Source organism: Lactuca virosa, chromosome 4 (genome assembly GCF_052849685.1).
Source record: "Lactuca virosa cultivar CGN04683 chromosome 4, Lactuca_virosa_CGN04683_v6, whole genome shotgun sequence".
NCBI lineage: Eukaryota > Viridiplantae > Streptophyta > Magnoliopsida > Asterales > Asteraceae > Lactuca > Lactuca virosa.
In genome coordinates, this window is record NC_136429.1 from 395,562,899 (window position 1) to 395,579,354 (window position 16,456).

Below are 16,456 nucleotides of genomic sequence, written 5' to 3' on the forward strand. Positions count from 1 at the left end.
TACCCGATATCGCACTGTACTTTCAATTTATTTTTTATCAACACCTTGAAATAACTAAATGGATTTTTTAAAATATAATGTTGTAATAAGAAGAAACAAAAGTAGAATGCTATAATAAATATTATGTTTCTATCTTTTTTTGCAATTAACCTCTCTAAAAATGAATCCAAAACAAATAAATATGGTAATGAATACAAAACTTTAAAACCATAACATTAAAATTGTAGGGGAAAAAAAACAAAATTGAATACCGATCTCACACGAACAATAATCCCATCAAATTTTATGCCTTTATTTCCCTTTCCTCTTGGATTTCTTAGCATCAGAAGAAGGTAACAACGGGAGTTGTTTTGATTTCATTTTAACAGACTTGAGAAGCATCGACATCTCATGTTTATCTTTCTTTGAATCAATTCTATCATCCACTTTTGAAGCCTTAATTTCTTCACATGACTCATTATTATGTTCTCCCTCCTTTCTCTCCATATCACCTTTATGTTGCTTGTGTGCAACCTGACGCACATAAGCCGCACTCCTGTAACCCCAATAACATAAGGGGCAATTTCGTAAAAAAACCAAAATTTTTTAATATTTTTTTAAATAAAAACGTACCTTTTGAATTGAGGATCCGTGGGGTCCAAAGCGTAATCGGGTCGGGTAAAAAGAGATGAAAACCGTGGATCGTCATAATCAATGGTGGGTATCTTCTCCTCATCCATACCTTCTTTTTTCCCTTTTTGCCCTTTACTCTTTTTCCGTTTCAAATTATACCCTTTCACATTCCCATCATCATCACCAAGTAGTAATTCAAGTTCTTCTTTACTCGCTTCACCTTCTTTATCCAAATTTTTACCTTTTTTATCCTTTTTATTATCGGCATCTCCGGCGAAAAAGTCGCCGGATTCCTCCATGGGTTCCCGACCGGAATCATAACTGTCGTCGGAATCCATGGTTTTGCTTTTTCGAGCTTTCTTTTTTTCTTTTTGCTTGCGGAGATTAGCCTCCCAAACGGTTTCAGATTTTTTGTCTTTTTTCTCGAGGATTTTTTTGCTCAGATCTTCTAATCCGGTGTTGAAAGTGACTTCCATGTCCATTCCGGTGTCATCATCGTCGGAATCGGAATCGGAATTGGATTGGAGTAGAGCGCGGTATTTGTCTGTTTTTTGTCTCTTTCCGGAGTTTTTATTGTTTTCACCTTCTTCATCTGATTCAGATTCACTTTCACTTGAAGCAATGAATTCTTTTAATTGTTCTTCATCCTTAACATACTCCGATTCCTTCATAGTATTATGAATCATTAATTACATATCATCTAAAAAATGAAATGGGTAAAATACATTTTCGCCCGTGGTTAGTTGATTTTCACAGATATCGTATTTTTCGTTCCTGAAAAGTATTTTTCTCGTGTTTTTCGTCCTTGAGTGATTGAACTTAACAGTTGGACTTTAAGTTAATGTAAAATGACGGATATGCCCTCTTCTTTCGTCCCCTTCATCTTTATGTTCCAAGAAACCAAACAAAAAACTATGAGCTCAACTAATTTCTTTGTTTTGATTCTAGTAATGGCTATGATTTTGAATTTTGTTTTTTAATGTAAAATGACGAATATGCCCTCATCTCTCAAGAAACCCTGGATTTTCAAATCAAATGTGAAGTTAAAACTTTTGACTTCACATTTGATTTCAAAATCCAGGGTTTCTTGAACATAACATAAAGATGAAGGCTGAGAGAAAGAACACGAGGGCATATTCGTCATTGTACATGGACGTAACAATTATGTTAAGCGGCTCGGGGACAAAAAAGGTTACTTTTCAGGACAAAAAGGTTAAAAATGAAAAAAATGGACCATTTCTAGAAATATCAACTAACCACAGGGCCAAAAAATGCAATAAACCCAAAAAGAAAAGATAATATTACACAAATTTTACAGACCTTATCAACATTAATTTTCCTTTTAAGCTTCTTGGAACGTTGGGGTTCATTCTCATCCCAAGTAAGATCAATTTTACTTTGTTGCAATGCTCGAGTTTGAAAATCTACACCTTCATAATTTGCTGGAGCCTGAAACAAAAATATTTGGGAATTTGGAGCATTAAAAGATTATAAAATTTTATTTATGTGTGTATTATATAGCATTCTACTTTCAATTCTTTTTTCTTATCTCCAATGGGGACTTTTTTATGATTTATTACTATTCATTTTATTTAATAAGCACTCAATCCCATTCAAGGGATCAATGTACTTTCATGTTTTTATATTTTACCCCTCATCTTCTAATCATACTTCATTTTACCCCTTAACTATATTTTAGTTTTGAATATTTTTTATTTATTTACTAGTTAGCTCTATCAAATATTTAATGACATCTTATTTATGAGAAATAAACTTATAACGGTTATATAATATTTTTAACTTTTTTTATAACTATGACGTATTGATTTATTTGTATTTTACGTTTATAAAATAAAAACACGGTATAATTATTTCTATTTTCGTTTGGTTTTGGCATTCAATGTCTATAAAATATGTTGTGTGTTTAAAAAATGACTTAGGATTTAAATAGATAAGGAATGTGCTATGAACTGACATAGGATTTAGAAATCAAAAAAAAAAAAAAAAAAAAACCCAAAACTACTCGCTGTATTGATTAAAAAACAGTAAACAATATTCAAATGATTACAAAAATACCAGATTTCTCACAAAAGATGATAATCCACTCTCCTACCCCACTACCCTCTTATACTATCTGACTCTGACATAACAAACTATATTACTAAAAATACCTAATTTACCCCTCCACTAAAAGATGCTCTTTCTACTTGAATGTAATTCCTTTCTTGCTCCTATAGAATAAGTGAGAGTAAGTAGAGGTGTAGCAGATTGATTATTTATAGTTTCAAAAAAAAAAAAACAATAGCTATTTGAAAAGGTTAACCATTTGAGAGGTCATTTAACTAGAGGTTAAAGTTAATGAAATGATGAGGTGACAATAACTTTAAGTTTACCATTGGAGATGCTCTTAGGACATTATACTTACAAAAATCTACCGAATTACATAGATATAATTGAGTAAAATTTTCAAAGTACAATGGTGTAATAAGAAGAAATGACAATACCTCAGTTGCAACATCACGTGGAGGATGTTCAAACTCCATAGAGTCTGGAATAAACCTCAAATCCAACATATTTGATGACCTTTCAAACTCGATTCCATCACAGGTTCTATAAATGTAATCAGCTGTAGCAACTGAATCACATACCACCACTGCAAAATAGTACCTGATACCAAAAAACAACAAAAAATAAGTTGACAAAGTGTTCCTTCTGTCCAAATATAGCATCCTACTTTCACTTTTTCTACAATTTAGAAGTGAATAATGCTCTATGATTGAGTAGGATTTTATAAATGAAATGCTCTAATAAGAAGAAATTTATTAGAAGAAATGAAAGGATGAGGCTATGCTATTTCTTGCATTTAACCCTTTTATAAAGCTTTTATTTTAATAAACAAGATTCATTTACCTTAATCTACTTAGTTCATAAGCCCTCAACTTGTCATTGTCTATCTCATTGTCATCATCACTGTTGTCACTATCACTTTTCCCATCATCATCAAATAAACCAACTGGGCCCCGCACTGCCTCCTCTTCCATACGCTTGAGTCCAAAATCAGATGGGTATACAGAAACAGACAAAATCTGCCCTGTTTTTGGCAGAAATGAGCTTAACACAACGTACAAGTCAACTGCCTAAAGAAGAAGAAGAAAAAAAAGTGCAATGTTTAGGGACTGCACAACAGATAAAGAAAGCAAAGGATAGGTTAATCATTAATAGAACAAGTAAGTCCAGAACAGAAATTATCTTCATTCATCAAAGTTCACAGATAAGATTATCCTTCTTTAACTTTAACCTCATGTAGTCATGTGTCCATGTCCAAATTATAAAGTGGAATGATTAATTGTATTCTATTTAAAGATTTTAGCCTTATCATTGTTATGAATTTTGAGATGGCCACAATCCTGCATCACCATGTATTCTTGGTCAATAATTGAAGGATAAAGAAGTAACACCCTGCTGTACCCTCAAAAAATCACATTTTCTTCCTAGTAGACCAATAATAAAGAAGCTATAGCTTGTACCAAGGCTAAATTTGCATACAACAAGCCAAAAAAACATAGCAGTAAGAATATATGATAATAGTAGATTCAATCTTTTAGGAAATACATGCACAAAGTTGACCACATTGAAAGATTATATAGCTATAAAGGAAATGATCAAGAGAACTGAACCATGCCTACATATATGAACAGAGAAAACAGTTTCAAGAAAAGCCATAATCATTTACATGTTCATGTAGTTCAAAAGTGTTCTGAATAGATAGAGTGAAACTATAATCCACATTCACGTTTAGAAACCAATTATGTATAATTTCACACTTTTACCAAAAAAAAATTATCTTTACTCTCATCATTAGTATGTCAAATGTAGGCTAAAACTAATGTAGTTTGTCTTCAAAATTGCAAAGTGGTCCTTTTTTGCCAGAGTAAGTAAACTTTAACAAATAACCAATTACACCAAATTGCTTATCCCTGTGGCACCCTAGTGCTTCTGTATAAACATTCACCAGTTGTTGATTCCAAACAGAGTAAATGCAAAAGAACAAAGAATCTCACTCACCCGAACTTGATTCCAATCCAAATTAACAATTGCGAGCCTGTGAGTTTCTTTGTCAATTTCAGGTACATTCTCCTCCAGCTATCTCCATTTAAGTTTCAAAATTTTCAATAGAAACCACAACAGAAAATTAGTATAATCATTTTTTGGAAAAATGATAGCACAGAATATTATAAATGAGATTCACCTGCAAACCAGTAGTTTCCTCTTCTAGATAAGCTTCATCATCTTCATCTGTATCCGTTGTAGTATCATCATCCATTAAATCGTCTTCACCTTTTTCTTTCTCTTCCTCTTCCTCTTCCTTTTCCTCTTCTTCTTCCGAGGATTCCGTTTCCAATTCCGGCGCTGATTTGAATTTAGACGATGTTTGCTTAACAGCCTTCAAAATTTCGGCGTCATCACTCTCAGATTCCTCCTTCTCTTCGTCGCTTTCCACGTCGTCATCGTCATCCGATTCCTCAGGTCGTTTTTTCTGTTTCTTTTCTTCAGCATCCATTCGATAATAGTGTTTAAGAGCACTTTGAGATGAATCTCCATCTTGTTTAGCTCTGCCTCGCTTATCTACACGAGCAGAGGAAGTAGAGAAGTTCTTATCAGTGAACATACGACTAAAACGCGAATCAATCGCCACCTTTGTTTTGTGCTTGGGCACATCCTGAAACCTAGGATCCTTCTGCGACAGAGCAAACCTGTCGTCTGTGATTGCTTTGTTGCCGCCGCCGAACACGCGGTTTCCGGCGACTTCTACAGCCTTGTTAGCATCTGGATTTTTCTTTGCCCCATTTTTGTTCTTGCTTTTGCTTTTGGAACCCATTGAAATCGTTCAGTAGACAAAACAGAGAGGAGTGGGAGGAGGTTTATGGCCAGCAAAATAAAACATAAACCCTAGATACTAACGGGTCAAGATAATGAGATGAAAACGGGTTACAATTCAAGTCGAGTGGATTTGGATCGAACCGATTTATTTTGAATATAAAATAGCCCTAACAGTCAACGGCGTTTACAAATGGGTTATGAAAAAATAAAAGAAAAAACATCATAAATGGTCTCTGTGGTTTCCTAAAATCTGAAGTTTAGTCCCCGCGGTTTAAAAACCTCATAGATGGTCCCTGTGTTTTCAAAACTTTTGACGATTGGTCCTTATTGCTAACACCGTTAAGTTTTGTCCGTTAACTGAAGGACATTTTCGTCATTTCACGACCACAGGGACCATTTATGATGTTTTCACTTATTTTAAAATAAATATGCAAAAGGGGTTCTCTCTCTCTCTCTCTCTCTCTCTCTCTCTCTCTCTCTCTCTCTCTCTCTCATCAAGAACACATATACACACACAATACGAACATATATTCCCTACAACCAAAATCGTTGTCTGCGATCCACCCCTTTCTCTTCTCCTTTTTTTTTTAATCCATGAAAAATTACGTGCAATTAAGAAAAGGATATCGAAATTGAGCAGATGAAATGAAAAACCCTCACCCCAATCTTTTCGATTCATATAAACGAAATCAAATTAAGCAATCAGAAGTTGATTTGGGAGAAGAACGTTGGGGAAGTTTTACCTAGCCATCAACTCTCTTTTGCTTTGATAGATGCGCCACCACCATCGACCTCATTTGTTCTCTTCAAGCTACCTGCTCCGGCCTCTGTCATGTTCATCATCATCCCCACCCACTTAGGTAATCAATTGAGAAAGGGAAAAAAATATCTTCCTCCTGACCACTGTGAACACACCAAAATGAACAAAAAACACCACAAAAAATGAAGTTCAATTCTTCAAATCTTGAAGAACATATGGATTTCCCAATCGAATCAAAACCTAGAAACATGAATCGAGTTGTAACAATAATTGTGAAGAACAAATGGATTTCCATGGATCTTACTTACTCGTATACTTGCTTTATCAAGTTAATTTCTTCTTCTGGGGACTTAACACCAGAGTTCAGATCATCAACCTCCCACCCCCACCACCATCAACCTCCCATCACTATCTTCAACCTCAAAATCGGAGTTCAAATCTTCCTCTTTACCCTCAAAATGTGGGTAAACCTTTCTTTCTCAGAATAAACAATGGCAAAAAAATCGATTTAAAGAACATTCAAACCCTGGAACCAAAAAAACCGAACCAAAATTGCTGAAATATCAAAGACCCCATCGTTCTCTTCCTTTTAATCGCATCTGAATAAACAAAACATTACGATGGCTTGGTGTTTGATTTTCAGGTTTAGAGAGGTTTGATTTTTCTAATTTTCATGTTTGGGTTATCATCGTATTTGTGTGGAGGAAAGGGGAGGGCGGGTTTAATGATGATCGGAGGTGAGGCAGACGAGAGAGAGAGAGAGAGAGAGAGAGAGAGAGAGACCCGTTTTGCATATTATTATTATTATTATTATTATTATTTTAAAATAAGTGAAAACATCATAAATGGTCCATGTGGTCGTGAAATGACGAAAATGCCCTTTAGTTAACGGACAAAACTTAACGGAGTTAGCAATAAGGACCAATCGTCAAAAGTTTTGAAAACACAGGGACCATCTATGAGGTTTTTAAACCACGGGGACTAAACTTCAGATTTTGGAAAACCACAGGGACCATTTATGATGTTTTTTCAAAATAAAAATAAATAAATTAATTAATAATCATTGTTAAAAACGGATTCTATAGGGTAATGTGAAAACAAATATATATATAAAAAAATTATATTATATATGTTTCTACAATTCTAAATAGTAAATACATGACAAATATGTAAGGAAAAAAATGAAAAAAATTAGTGTGTTAGAGCAGAAAAATCTTTAAAATATACAAAACAGTTGTAAAAGTAAAATTTTCTAAATATGAATTAGTAAAAGTATATTTGTAAAATATGATATAACAAAAAGTTGTAAAATAATACTTTTCTAAAAAACTAAGTCTAAAAAAACTTATAAAAACAAAGTTGAAAATAAAAGTTTAGAAAAAGTAATAAAAGAAATTACACCAAATTTATAAAAATAAAAAATAATAATAATATTTGGCTTTAAATTATTATTAAAAAAAAAAAAGTTGCATGTACGAACTTGGGTTAGACTTTTGGGTATGGTTCACATCCATACCCTCACACAAGGCTGCCACATCATCATCTTCTCTCCATAACATCTAAAGGGGATAATGTTCATTTTATTGAAACAGCGTCGAGGAAGAAGAAAAGCAGAAAAACAGAGGAATAAAGAAAGAAAAACAGGCATTAAAGGGTGTTACGTTGGTCACGGGAAGCAACGAGAAACCAAGGAGGGGCGGTGTTGGTGCCGTTATACTGGCATTGAGGTGCCTCCACGTAGGTAAAAACGCCCATTAACAGGCTCATACCTCACAGCCTTAGGGATATCGAACAGGCAAGCGAGTTAGCCTAAATCAGATTTGTGACTCGCAAACAAAAATAAGAGAGAGAAGAGTCGGGAAATGATTGAATGACAATGGAAAACCGCCTTATCCACTAAGCTATTTTCAAATATCATCACAAAAAAATCTTGTTGACATTAGTTAAAATTATTAAAATAAATTAAAATTGTTGTTTCTCTATAATATCCTAAAACATCAGTTAAAATTATTAAAATAAATTAAAATTATTGTTTCTCTATAATATCAAAATTTATAGTTGACTATATTCATCAATGACCTTGGCCTAAGCAACTATGAAAGAGTTTCAGGAACGCAATTAGGCTTTAGGCATAGCAAATTACAATCAATAGCCTAATACTGGAAATTTGGGCTCAGTGTAGTCAAATACTAAGGTCTCGTTTGATAGTTTCTTTCTGGGAAAGTGTTGTATGGTAAAATGCTGTCTGGGAAAGTTTTCTGACTGGGAAAGAAACCATGCTGTTTGATTGTACATCTGATTGACTGTGCTGAATGATGAAAAATGACCCGGTTCATGTCCGATACTGGTGTGATGGATGAGATTTTTTAAAATAAATTAGGATGGTTGTGGTGTTGTCCAAAAAAAAAAAGAATTAATCCAATAAAAATGAATTAAAAAAATTAACTAAAAGAAATCAATAATCCAATAAGGTAGTATTTATTAATATATAAATATTATATATTATAAATAATATTTATGAATATATAATAATCCAATAAAAAGAATTATTTAAAAGAAATTAATAATCCAATAAAATAATATTTATTAATAAATAAATATTATATATTAAAATAATATTTCTTAACATAAAATAATACATTAAAAAAGTAATAATTCAATAAAAAATAAATTTTAAAAAAAATTATTTAAAAAAATTAATAATCCAAGAAAGAAAGAAAGATGCGGGGTTTGGTGCATAATTGTCTTTCCAGCCCATTCAGCCAGAAAGATATGATTTTGGGGCTTTCTGGGAAAGACATATCTTACCGGAAAAGACCCATTTTTTTGTGCAAATCAAACAGTCTTTCCGGTCCATTCAGCCAGAAAGATCTGTCTGGACCTGAAAAGATGCGTATCAAACGGGGCCTAACAGTCTAACACCATTTTGTTGGACATAGATGAATTAAATAGCCCAAAAGTTTTATTAAATGGAATTTAAATTAGTGAAAAATAAATTATTAGCTATTTATTTAAAATTAAAAACACATCCTCAAACATTTATTGATAAAATTTTGTATTATTATTATAAGGTTTTGGAAGTGGAAAAAGAAATATAACATTGATATTTATAAATTCATTTAATTTTTTTGTTTTAAATATAACAGCAGTATGTTCATGTAACAAACTCAAAAACAAATTCATTTAATTTTTTTGTTTTAAATATAACAGCAGTATGTTCATGTAACAGCGGAGCCTCTAAGGGGCTGGGGGCCATGGCCCCCCTGGTTTTTGACTTGGTAATGCCTGGATACGGTATGTTCATGTAACAAACTCAAAAACAAATTATAAAATCAACCTTATGGCCCTCTAAGATTTTTGAGTTATTGTTTACACTTAACTAATTAAAAAAAATACCAATCGTATATTATTTGGAGACAAACAAATCATTAAACAAAAATAACCAATTTACCAACACACAAAAAAAAATGAAAGCTAATCCTATTTTGTTAGGATACCAATTATTTAGGAAACTATATAACAAAACCAAAACCTATTGTGATGTACGCCTTCTTAACTCAATATTTGAGAAGATACGAAACCCTAAAAAATATTTTTCTTCCGCCGGAAAAAGAGCTATCGAGGCTCACCGGAAAATAAAGCCGCCACCAGAGTTCTCACATCTGTCGTTCACCAACTGCTGTCAGTCCTTGCTACTCACTCATTGTGCCATTTCTATCTGCTCTCTGTCGTTTTCCGCACCATGACCACTTCCGACTGGCGCCTTCTGTGCAATCTTGCTCCTCAGCCTGAAAAAACAACTTGTACATTTTCTTTCTATTTCTCTCTCTGTATCTCTCCTAATAATTACTAGTTAAAAGTAACGAGGTTAATGATTTTGAAGATACCAATGTGAAAAGCTTAAAGTAGCTGTCAACTTTTTTGCTAATTTATTATTTATTAATTTACTCATAACTATTATCTAATTAAAAATATGTTACTTTTTTTTTTTTAAAGTTGAGAACATCCGGCAAAGTTGAATCAGCAGTTTATATTGATTTTGCTCCGTAGAAATGTGTTTATTAATTGTTATTTATCTTAATACTGGTTAGTTGTTAGTTTATATATTGATATGTTAATTGTTCGTATGAAAATTAAAATCTCTGTAAAACAAGCTCACTATAGTAACATAATTAGTTGTTTGAAAAATAAATTTGTTAATTATCATTTTATTTTACTGTTTGTTAATTGCTAATGAACTTTGATATGTAATGGATATTAACATGAAAAAAAAATTAACTATTGAGGAAATTTTAATAGACAATATCAAGTTTCACTCAAGGGCACACCATTGCTTTTTTTTTTTTTTTTTTTTTTTTTAAACGACAAATCTAATGTACTCCTAAACTACACCATTGTTTTTTTAGATGTAGAAATACCAACTTATACATAAAAACGATCACAAAATGCTCGTTTATATGACCTTTAAAAAACTTTGGTTCCGGCCCCCTAGTTTCAGTGCTCGTGTTCCGCCCCTGTATAACAGTGATATTTACGTTTTCTTTTTTTCTAAACTACGATTGGCCTAAAGGAATGTATTAAGATCATGTGGTGGTGTTTGGATTGGATGTAAATATGACTTGATTTTCCATATACTTTTTTTGTTAATCTTAGTGCATGTAAAAAAGTTACTTTTTAACAACTTTTTTGCGACATTATAGGAAATTCCTATTACATAATTGATTATTGAACCAATAACGCGTGATTTCATTTACGGTGTCTTTTCAATATAGAAAAAGAAATGCTACATTAAATTTTTTTAGTATTGAAAATGAAACTTAGGGTAATTTTATTATGTGTTCATCGGTGCATTTCAGGTTAATATATGTAAATATAAGATTTCAGTTAAAGATGTTAAATGATAATTAAAAAGTCTCAACCGTTCAAAAAAATCATAAAAAGTCTCAAGTACGAAAGTAAGTTTATCAACTCCAAGAAGTATTGATATCTTAAACGTAAAATATAAAAAACCATTTGAATTTATACAAACACAATTTTACCCATTTTTTCTTTTCTTAATGACAAAAATGTATTTCATGCCTAAAAGAACATCATAAAAGTAAATATAAATAAAAAACTTTTAATAGACTGGAAAGTTCATGCAAAAAGTTTGAAAGCAAAATGCTCCAATCAAGAATAGTTTTCCTAGACCTAAAATCTCTATTTACAAATCAATTTACAACTTTGTCCGCATGCCATACAAGGATTATCAAAGTACTAAGTTGGATGATATAAATTCATCTCTGGAAAAATAATCATTAAATCCATAAATGTGTTGTCATTTATTCGACAGCCTCTTACAATTGAATCGTCTTTCTTATAGTTTTCGTAAAAAAATCATGCATTATTATTTTTGTTAATATATAAAAGAAAACTAACGTGTAAACGTAGATCTTGTGTTGGATTTTGTTAAATTAAAATAGTTAAGTGCGTATTTGTATCTACAAATAGCCCATTAATTATAAACACCATGTAACTTGATTGAAAGTAGTGCTTCCATGGCTTCCATGTTTATCTCACTTCTCATTTTCTCATTCTTCTTCTTTCTTGGAACTCCATTAAGCTCTAACTACTACCAGAAAACATGTCCAAATGTAGAATCAATCATCAAGAAAGTTGTATCCGATGCCACAAGGAATGACAATACAGCCCCTGCTGGACTCCTTCGAATGCACTTCCATGACTGTTTCATAAGGGTATGCATAAACTAACAACCATTCCTTATTTAATTTGCAAGCATCATATATACATACTTACATGCATCTTTTAGATGATATATGTTGTGTTTACCGGATTTTCGTGGTGTATTGAAGGGATGTGATGGTTCGGTGCTTTTGAATTCAAAGGGTAAGAACACTGCCGAAAAAGACGGACCCCCGAATGTTTCTCTACATGCATTTTATGTCATTGATAATGCGAAGAAAGCAGTCGAGTCTGTGTGTCCTGGTGTGGTTTCGTGTGCTGATATCTTAGCATTAGCCGCAAGAGATGCAGTTGTGTTGGTAAGCTTAAAAAACTATTTTGTATCTAAGGTCTCATACTGTTTGACATTCATTGGACTATGACTGTCTGGACTGAGACTTTAATGTGACCGAAACCGATGTCAATAGACTCAAAAAGGTGAGAAACACAGGACAGAGTTTAACTTTTGAACTGTACTCTGTGCAAAAGACATGAATGTCCTCTTGATCCTCATCATTGAAAAAACAATACATATTCAATTAGGCATTGTTTGGAATGTATAAGTTAGCTTATTGCAATTTAGTGTTTAGCGCTATCAATAAAAATAGCTTATAAGCTAACTTTCTAAAAATCTATTTGAGTTAAGCTCATGGGCTTTTTGGCTTTTTCCACTAGTTTTCCAAATGTACCATTACATGTTAGATTTAATTATACATCTAATTAAATATCATTTTGTGTCATAATACATTTTTTCATCTAGTTTATTAGTTAGTTTATATCAAATGCTATTTCTTTCTGTTTTTATCGTTTAGCTATGAACTACCATGTAGCTTATAGGCAAAAACTAGTTTTTCAGCTAAAAAGTATATATTTAGTAAGTCCGTCAAATAGAGTTTTAATGTGCACAAGAGAAAGTGTGTTTCTATGTTTGGAGTTAATTGTAATGTAGGCTGGAGGACCATCTTGGGATGTACCTAAAGGAAGAAAAGATGGAAGAATATCTAAGGCTAGTGATACGAGCCAACTACCAGCACCTACCTTTAACATATCTCAACTTCAACAAAGTTTCTCTCAAAGAGGTCTTTCTTTGGAAGATCTAGCAGCACTTTCAGGTATTTTAACTTCAAGGGTTAAATGCATAATTATGCGATGACGTTTCATCATTTTGTTGGTTTATGCAAAGGCCGGCTTTATTCGATATATGCAAGGGCATTTCATTAAGGATAAAAGGATGGATACACTAGCTTTACCGGTTGAAACATGGCTCCAATTGTATAAATTTGGTAGAATAATCAAATATTATGGCATAAATTGGTAGAAATCTCAGACATTGTTGTATAAATTGCTAAAATGGTGTTTAATTCATTTTTTTTACTAAAAGCTAAGCTAAACCGAAAAAATGATTTGTAGCAAAAAAAAAAAAAAAAAAACGTCATATTTCAGTTTTTTCTTTTATTTCTAGATTATAAAAAATCGGTTTTTGATTTTTTAGATTTCAAGTTTTTGGGGTTCGTTTTGCATCTATATATTTAGTATAAGCTATTTGTGACAAATGTTTAATAAACACTAATATTAATATATTAAAGAGGAACCATAGCCCCATTAGAGATTTTCAATTTTGAAAAATAAATGACTTAATAATAACATATACCTAACGTTTCGGTTTAATAAAATAACAAAAACCATACCAATAGTTTTCAAAATAATACGGTTTTCTGTTTTTCGTCTAAAACCAATATATTACATAAACTAAGAAAAAATTTAATTGTTAATAAAACAAATGTCAAGTTAACCCTAATTTACATTCCTTAGGTGGACATACACTTGGGTTCTCTCATTGTTCATCATTCAACAACAGAATCCATAACTTCAACTCCACACTTGACATCGATCCTTCACTCCAACCTTCATTTGCTTCAAGTTTAAGACGATTTTGCACAACCAAAAACAATGCAAAGAATGCAGGAGTCACAATGGATCCTTCATCTACTTCTTTTGATAACACATACTATAAACTGATCTTCCAACACAAAGTTCTATTTTCATCGGATAATGCTTTGCTCAGCACCCCTAAGACCAAAAGTTTGGTATCCAACTTTGCAAGCTCAAAGGATGCGTTTTTTAAAGCATTTGTAAAGTCTATGATCAAGATGAGTAGCATCAATGGTGGCCAAGAAATTAGGAAGAATTGTAGGTTTGTAAACTAAGTGTTTTCCCTATTTATGATGTATATAAAGTATTATAGGGATCTTGGATTGTATTTAGAAACATATGTAAACTATATGCAAGTTATAGCAAGTATGCTATGTAATTTAGCCGAAATTCTAAAAGAAAATTGTGTTCCTAAATGCTACCTAAGGGCATCCATAATACATTGAACTTCATAAAGTTCAATAGATTACCACATCATCATTCTACATTCCATAAAACTTTATCATTTTTTTTCATGCAATGTCTTCAACTCTACAAAGTACAACTAGACTTGTCATCTTATTCAACTCTACCATGGAACTCTTCATTATGGATGCTCTAAGTTCCACTGCTTTGTTTTGTTTAGGTAACCCAATGTTTTTTAAGAGGTATAATATTAATTATTTACTTTCATTTAATTTATCATTGTGAGAATTTTTGTTGTTTTTTCATTATTATGAAATTTATAATTTTTTGTTGACGTAGCATTAATGTGAGTACATGATCCGAGTAATTTATTAAAATAAACTTTGTTATAACCTGTTTACAACACGCTTAATGTAACATCGTGATTTTTCACCCAAAAATTTTCTTTTATTTTAACTAATTATTATCAGAAAATCATTCTTATAAAAACATCACCAATAGTTAATTTGAAAATCTTTAAAAAAAATAACCCATCAAAATCCATAATGGTATAAACCCAAAAACACAAACACCAAAAGCAAGTTTAAATGAAACATCATAAGAAGTCTCAAACTGGTATCATCACTACTAATCAAAGGACTATAACTACCCATAAGAACCCAACCTCACCAGACCATCAATAATCAAGCTACGTGTACCAATGCAAAGCCACAACAACAGGCAAGAAACAAATGGCAGCATCAACACAGTGATTCAATCTCAAACATATAAGCATGGAAATAAAGCATACACATATGTCATGTTATGTCATGCAACACATCAATCTATGCAATATTCATCGATAACTATTAATATATACATTAATACATTAATCCATACATTCTTTCATCATAGTAATTATTAATTTATTTGTTTCGCTATACTACTAACGTGACCTGGCGACCCACTGCACCAAATGGGGCGCGACTCCCGCACATAACACCGTCCCTCGTTCTCCACCTTTGCTACTCCGACTTTACATGCACAGGCACAATTCGTTGTCATTATAGGGTGGTATCTAGTACCTCCACGAGCACACCTACACCCAAACATGATGTTTGTACATGGAATCCAAGATCACCAACATCACTCTAATCCCAGTATACCCATGTGCACCTCGATCATGCCTCGAAATGGTCAGCTAGAAAACCATCTGACACCGCCTTAGCTTAAGCTCTTTTCCTTCAACGATATCCTTCCACCGTGATATCTCGTAAGGGCACGTACCTAAGTTAGGTTACTACCCTTTAACCCTACTATGTGTATTTCCCCTTTTATTTAATTAATTAGATAATTAAATAATTTTTCTCTCACATGGGTAAAACACACACCTCACCAAGTATCATTATGTAATCATGCAAGTGAATTATTATTATAATTAATTCATGGCATACTACATCTTCCAAACACACATCCAATGTATATCAATACAAATATACTTAACAACATATGATAGCATATGATGAGATACACCTTTCAATCAAGCAACATCTAGCATGCATATCCTAGTTTCATTTAAAGGTGACAAAACAGAAAATATAGCATTCGTAACATCATAATATAACCACACAAAAGTCCCCACGTCTAGCATAGACCTAACCCTCTCAATTTGCACCAAATGTTTAATTTAAGAACTCTAGCATACAAGGCTTCCTAAATTCAGTTGCATTCATAAATAACTTTACATGTCTAGGTTATATTGTCACACCCCCAAACCAGAACTGCGGAAACGTCTGGGGGCGGATGACTTCATGTACAGTATCATAACGATTGAATATGAATGAAACATAGCAACCAAACATCATACATTACAATATACCAACATTCATTGTCTTACAAATTGTACTTGTTTATCAATTACACAAAAATAACATAAAGTATGGTTGCTCAAAAGGTAGTAAAATAATCTCGATCCAAGGCTCGAGTATCTGTTCATGGAGTCCTTGAGAATACAATTCGTTTTGAAAAGCGTCAACATAGAATGTTGGTGAGCTCATAAGCATGTTTGTAGGAAAAACTTTGTAATATCTTTTCTTATAATAAGTGTAAAACTTCAACAAATCCAATATTTTCTATAAAAAGTAGTTTGTGAGTTTCGTTCCAAAA

The 16,456-nt window shown here is 32.3% G+C and overlaps 2 protein-coding genes across 2 annotated transcripts; one reads left to right on the forward strand and one right to left on the reverse strand.

The window, feature by feature from the left end:
* Positions 1-86: 86 nt before the first annotated feature.
* LOC145108836 (pre-rRNA-processing ESF1-like protein) lies at positions 87-5,536 on the reverse strand. Its single transcript, XM_079045929.1, has 7 exons — positions 4,862-5,536; positions 4,678-4,755; positions 3,523-3,749; positions 3,117-3,279; positions 1,933-2,061; positions 613-1,277; positions 87-535 (listed from the first exon to the last, which is right to left on the reverse strand). Exons 1-7 carry the CDS (start codon positions 5,489-5,491, stop codon positions 292-294), a joined length of 2,136 nt encoding a protein of 711 aa, XP_078902055.1. The 5' UTR covers positions 5,492-5,536; the 3' UTR covers positions 87-291.
* A 6,113-nt stretch (positions 5,537-11,649) lies between these two features.
* Positions 11,650-14,286, forward strand: LOC145169036 (peroxidase 64-like). Its single transcript, XM_079087630.1, has 4 exons — positions 11,650-11,988; positions 12,106-12,294; positions 12,924-13,086; positions 13,787-14,286. The coding sequence occupies exons 1-4, from the start codon at positions 11,791-11,793 to the stop codon at positions 14,179-14,181; spliced, it is 945 nt and encodes a 314-aa protein (XP_078943756.1). The 5' UTR covers positions 11,650-11,790; the 3' UTR covers positions 14,182-14,286.
* Positions 14,287-16,456: the final 2,170 nt, after the last annotated feature.

Excerpts from the sequence above, each read along its gene's own strand:
- LOC145108836 (XM_079045929.1), bottom strand. The coding sequence starts at position 5,491 with ATGGGTTCCAAAAGCAAAAGCAAGAACAAAAATGGGGCAAAGAAAAAT. Across the intron at positions 3,750-4,677 it reads TGGATTGGAATCAAGTTCGG|GCAGTTGACTTGTACGTTGT; the intron begins GTGAGTGAGATT and ends CTTCTTCTTTAG. Across the intron at positions 536-612 it reads ACGGATCCTCAATTCAAAAG|GAGTGCGGCTTATGTGCGTC; the intron begins GTACGTTTTTAT and ends TTGGGGTTACAG.
- LOC145169036 (XM_079087630.1), top strand. The coding sequence starts at position 11,791 with ATGGCTTCCATGTTTATCTCACTTCTCATTTTCTCATTCTTCTTCTTT. Across the intron at positions 11,989-12,105 it reads TCCATGACTGTTTCATAAGG|GGATGTGATGGTTCGGTGCT; the intron begins GTATGCATAAAC and ends GGTGTATTGAAG. Across the intron at positions 13,087-13,786 it reads AGATCTAGCAGCACTTTCAG|GTGGACATACACTTGGGTTC; the intron begins GTATTTTAACTT and ends TACATTCCTTAG.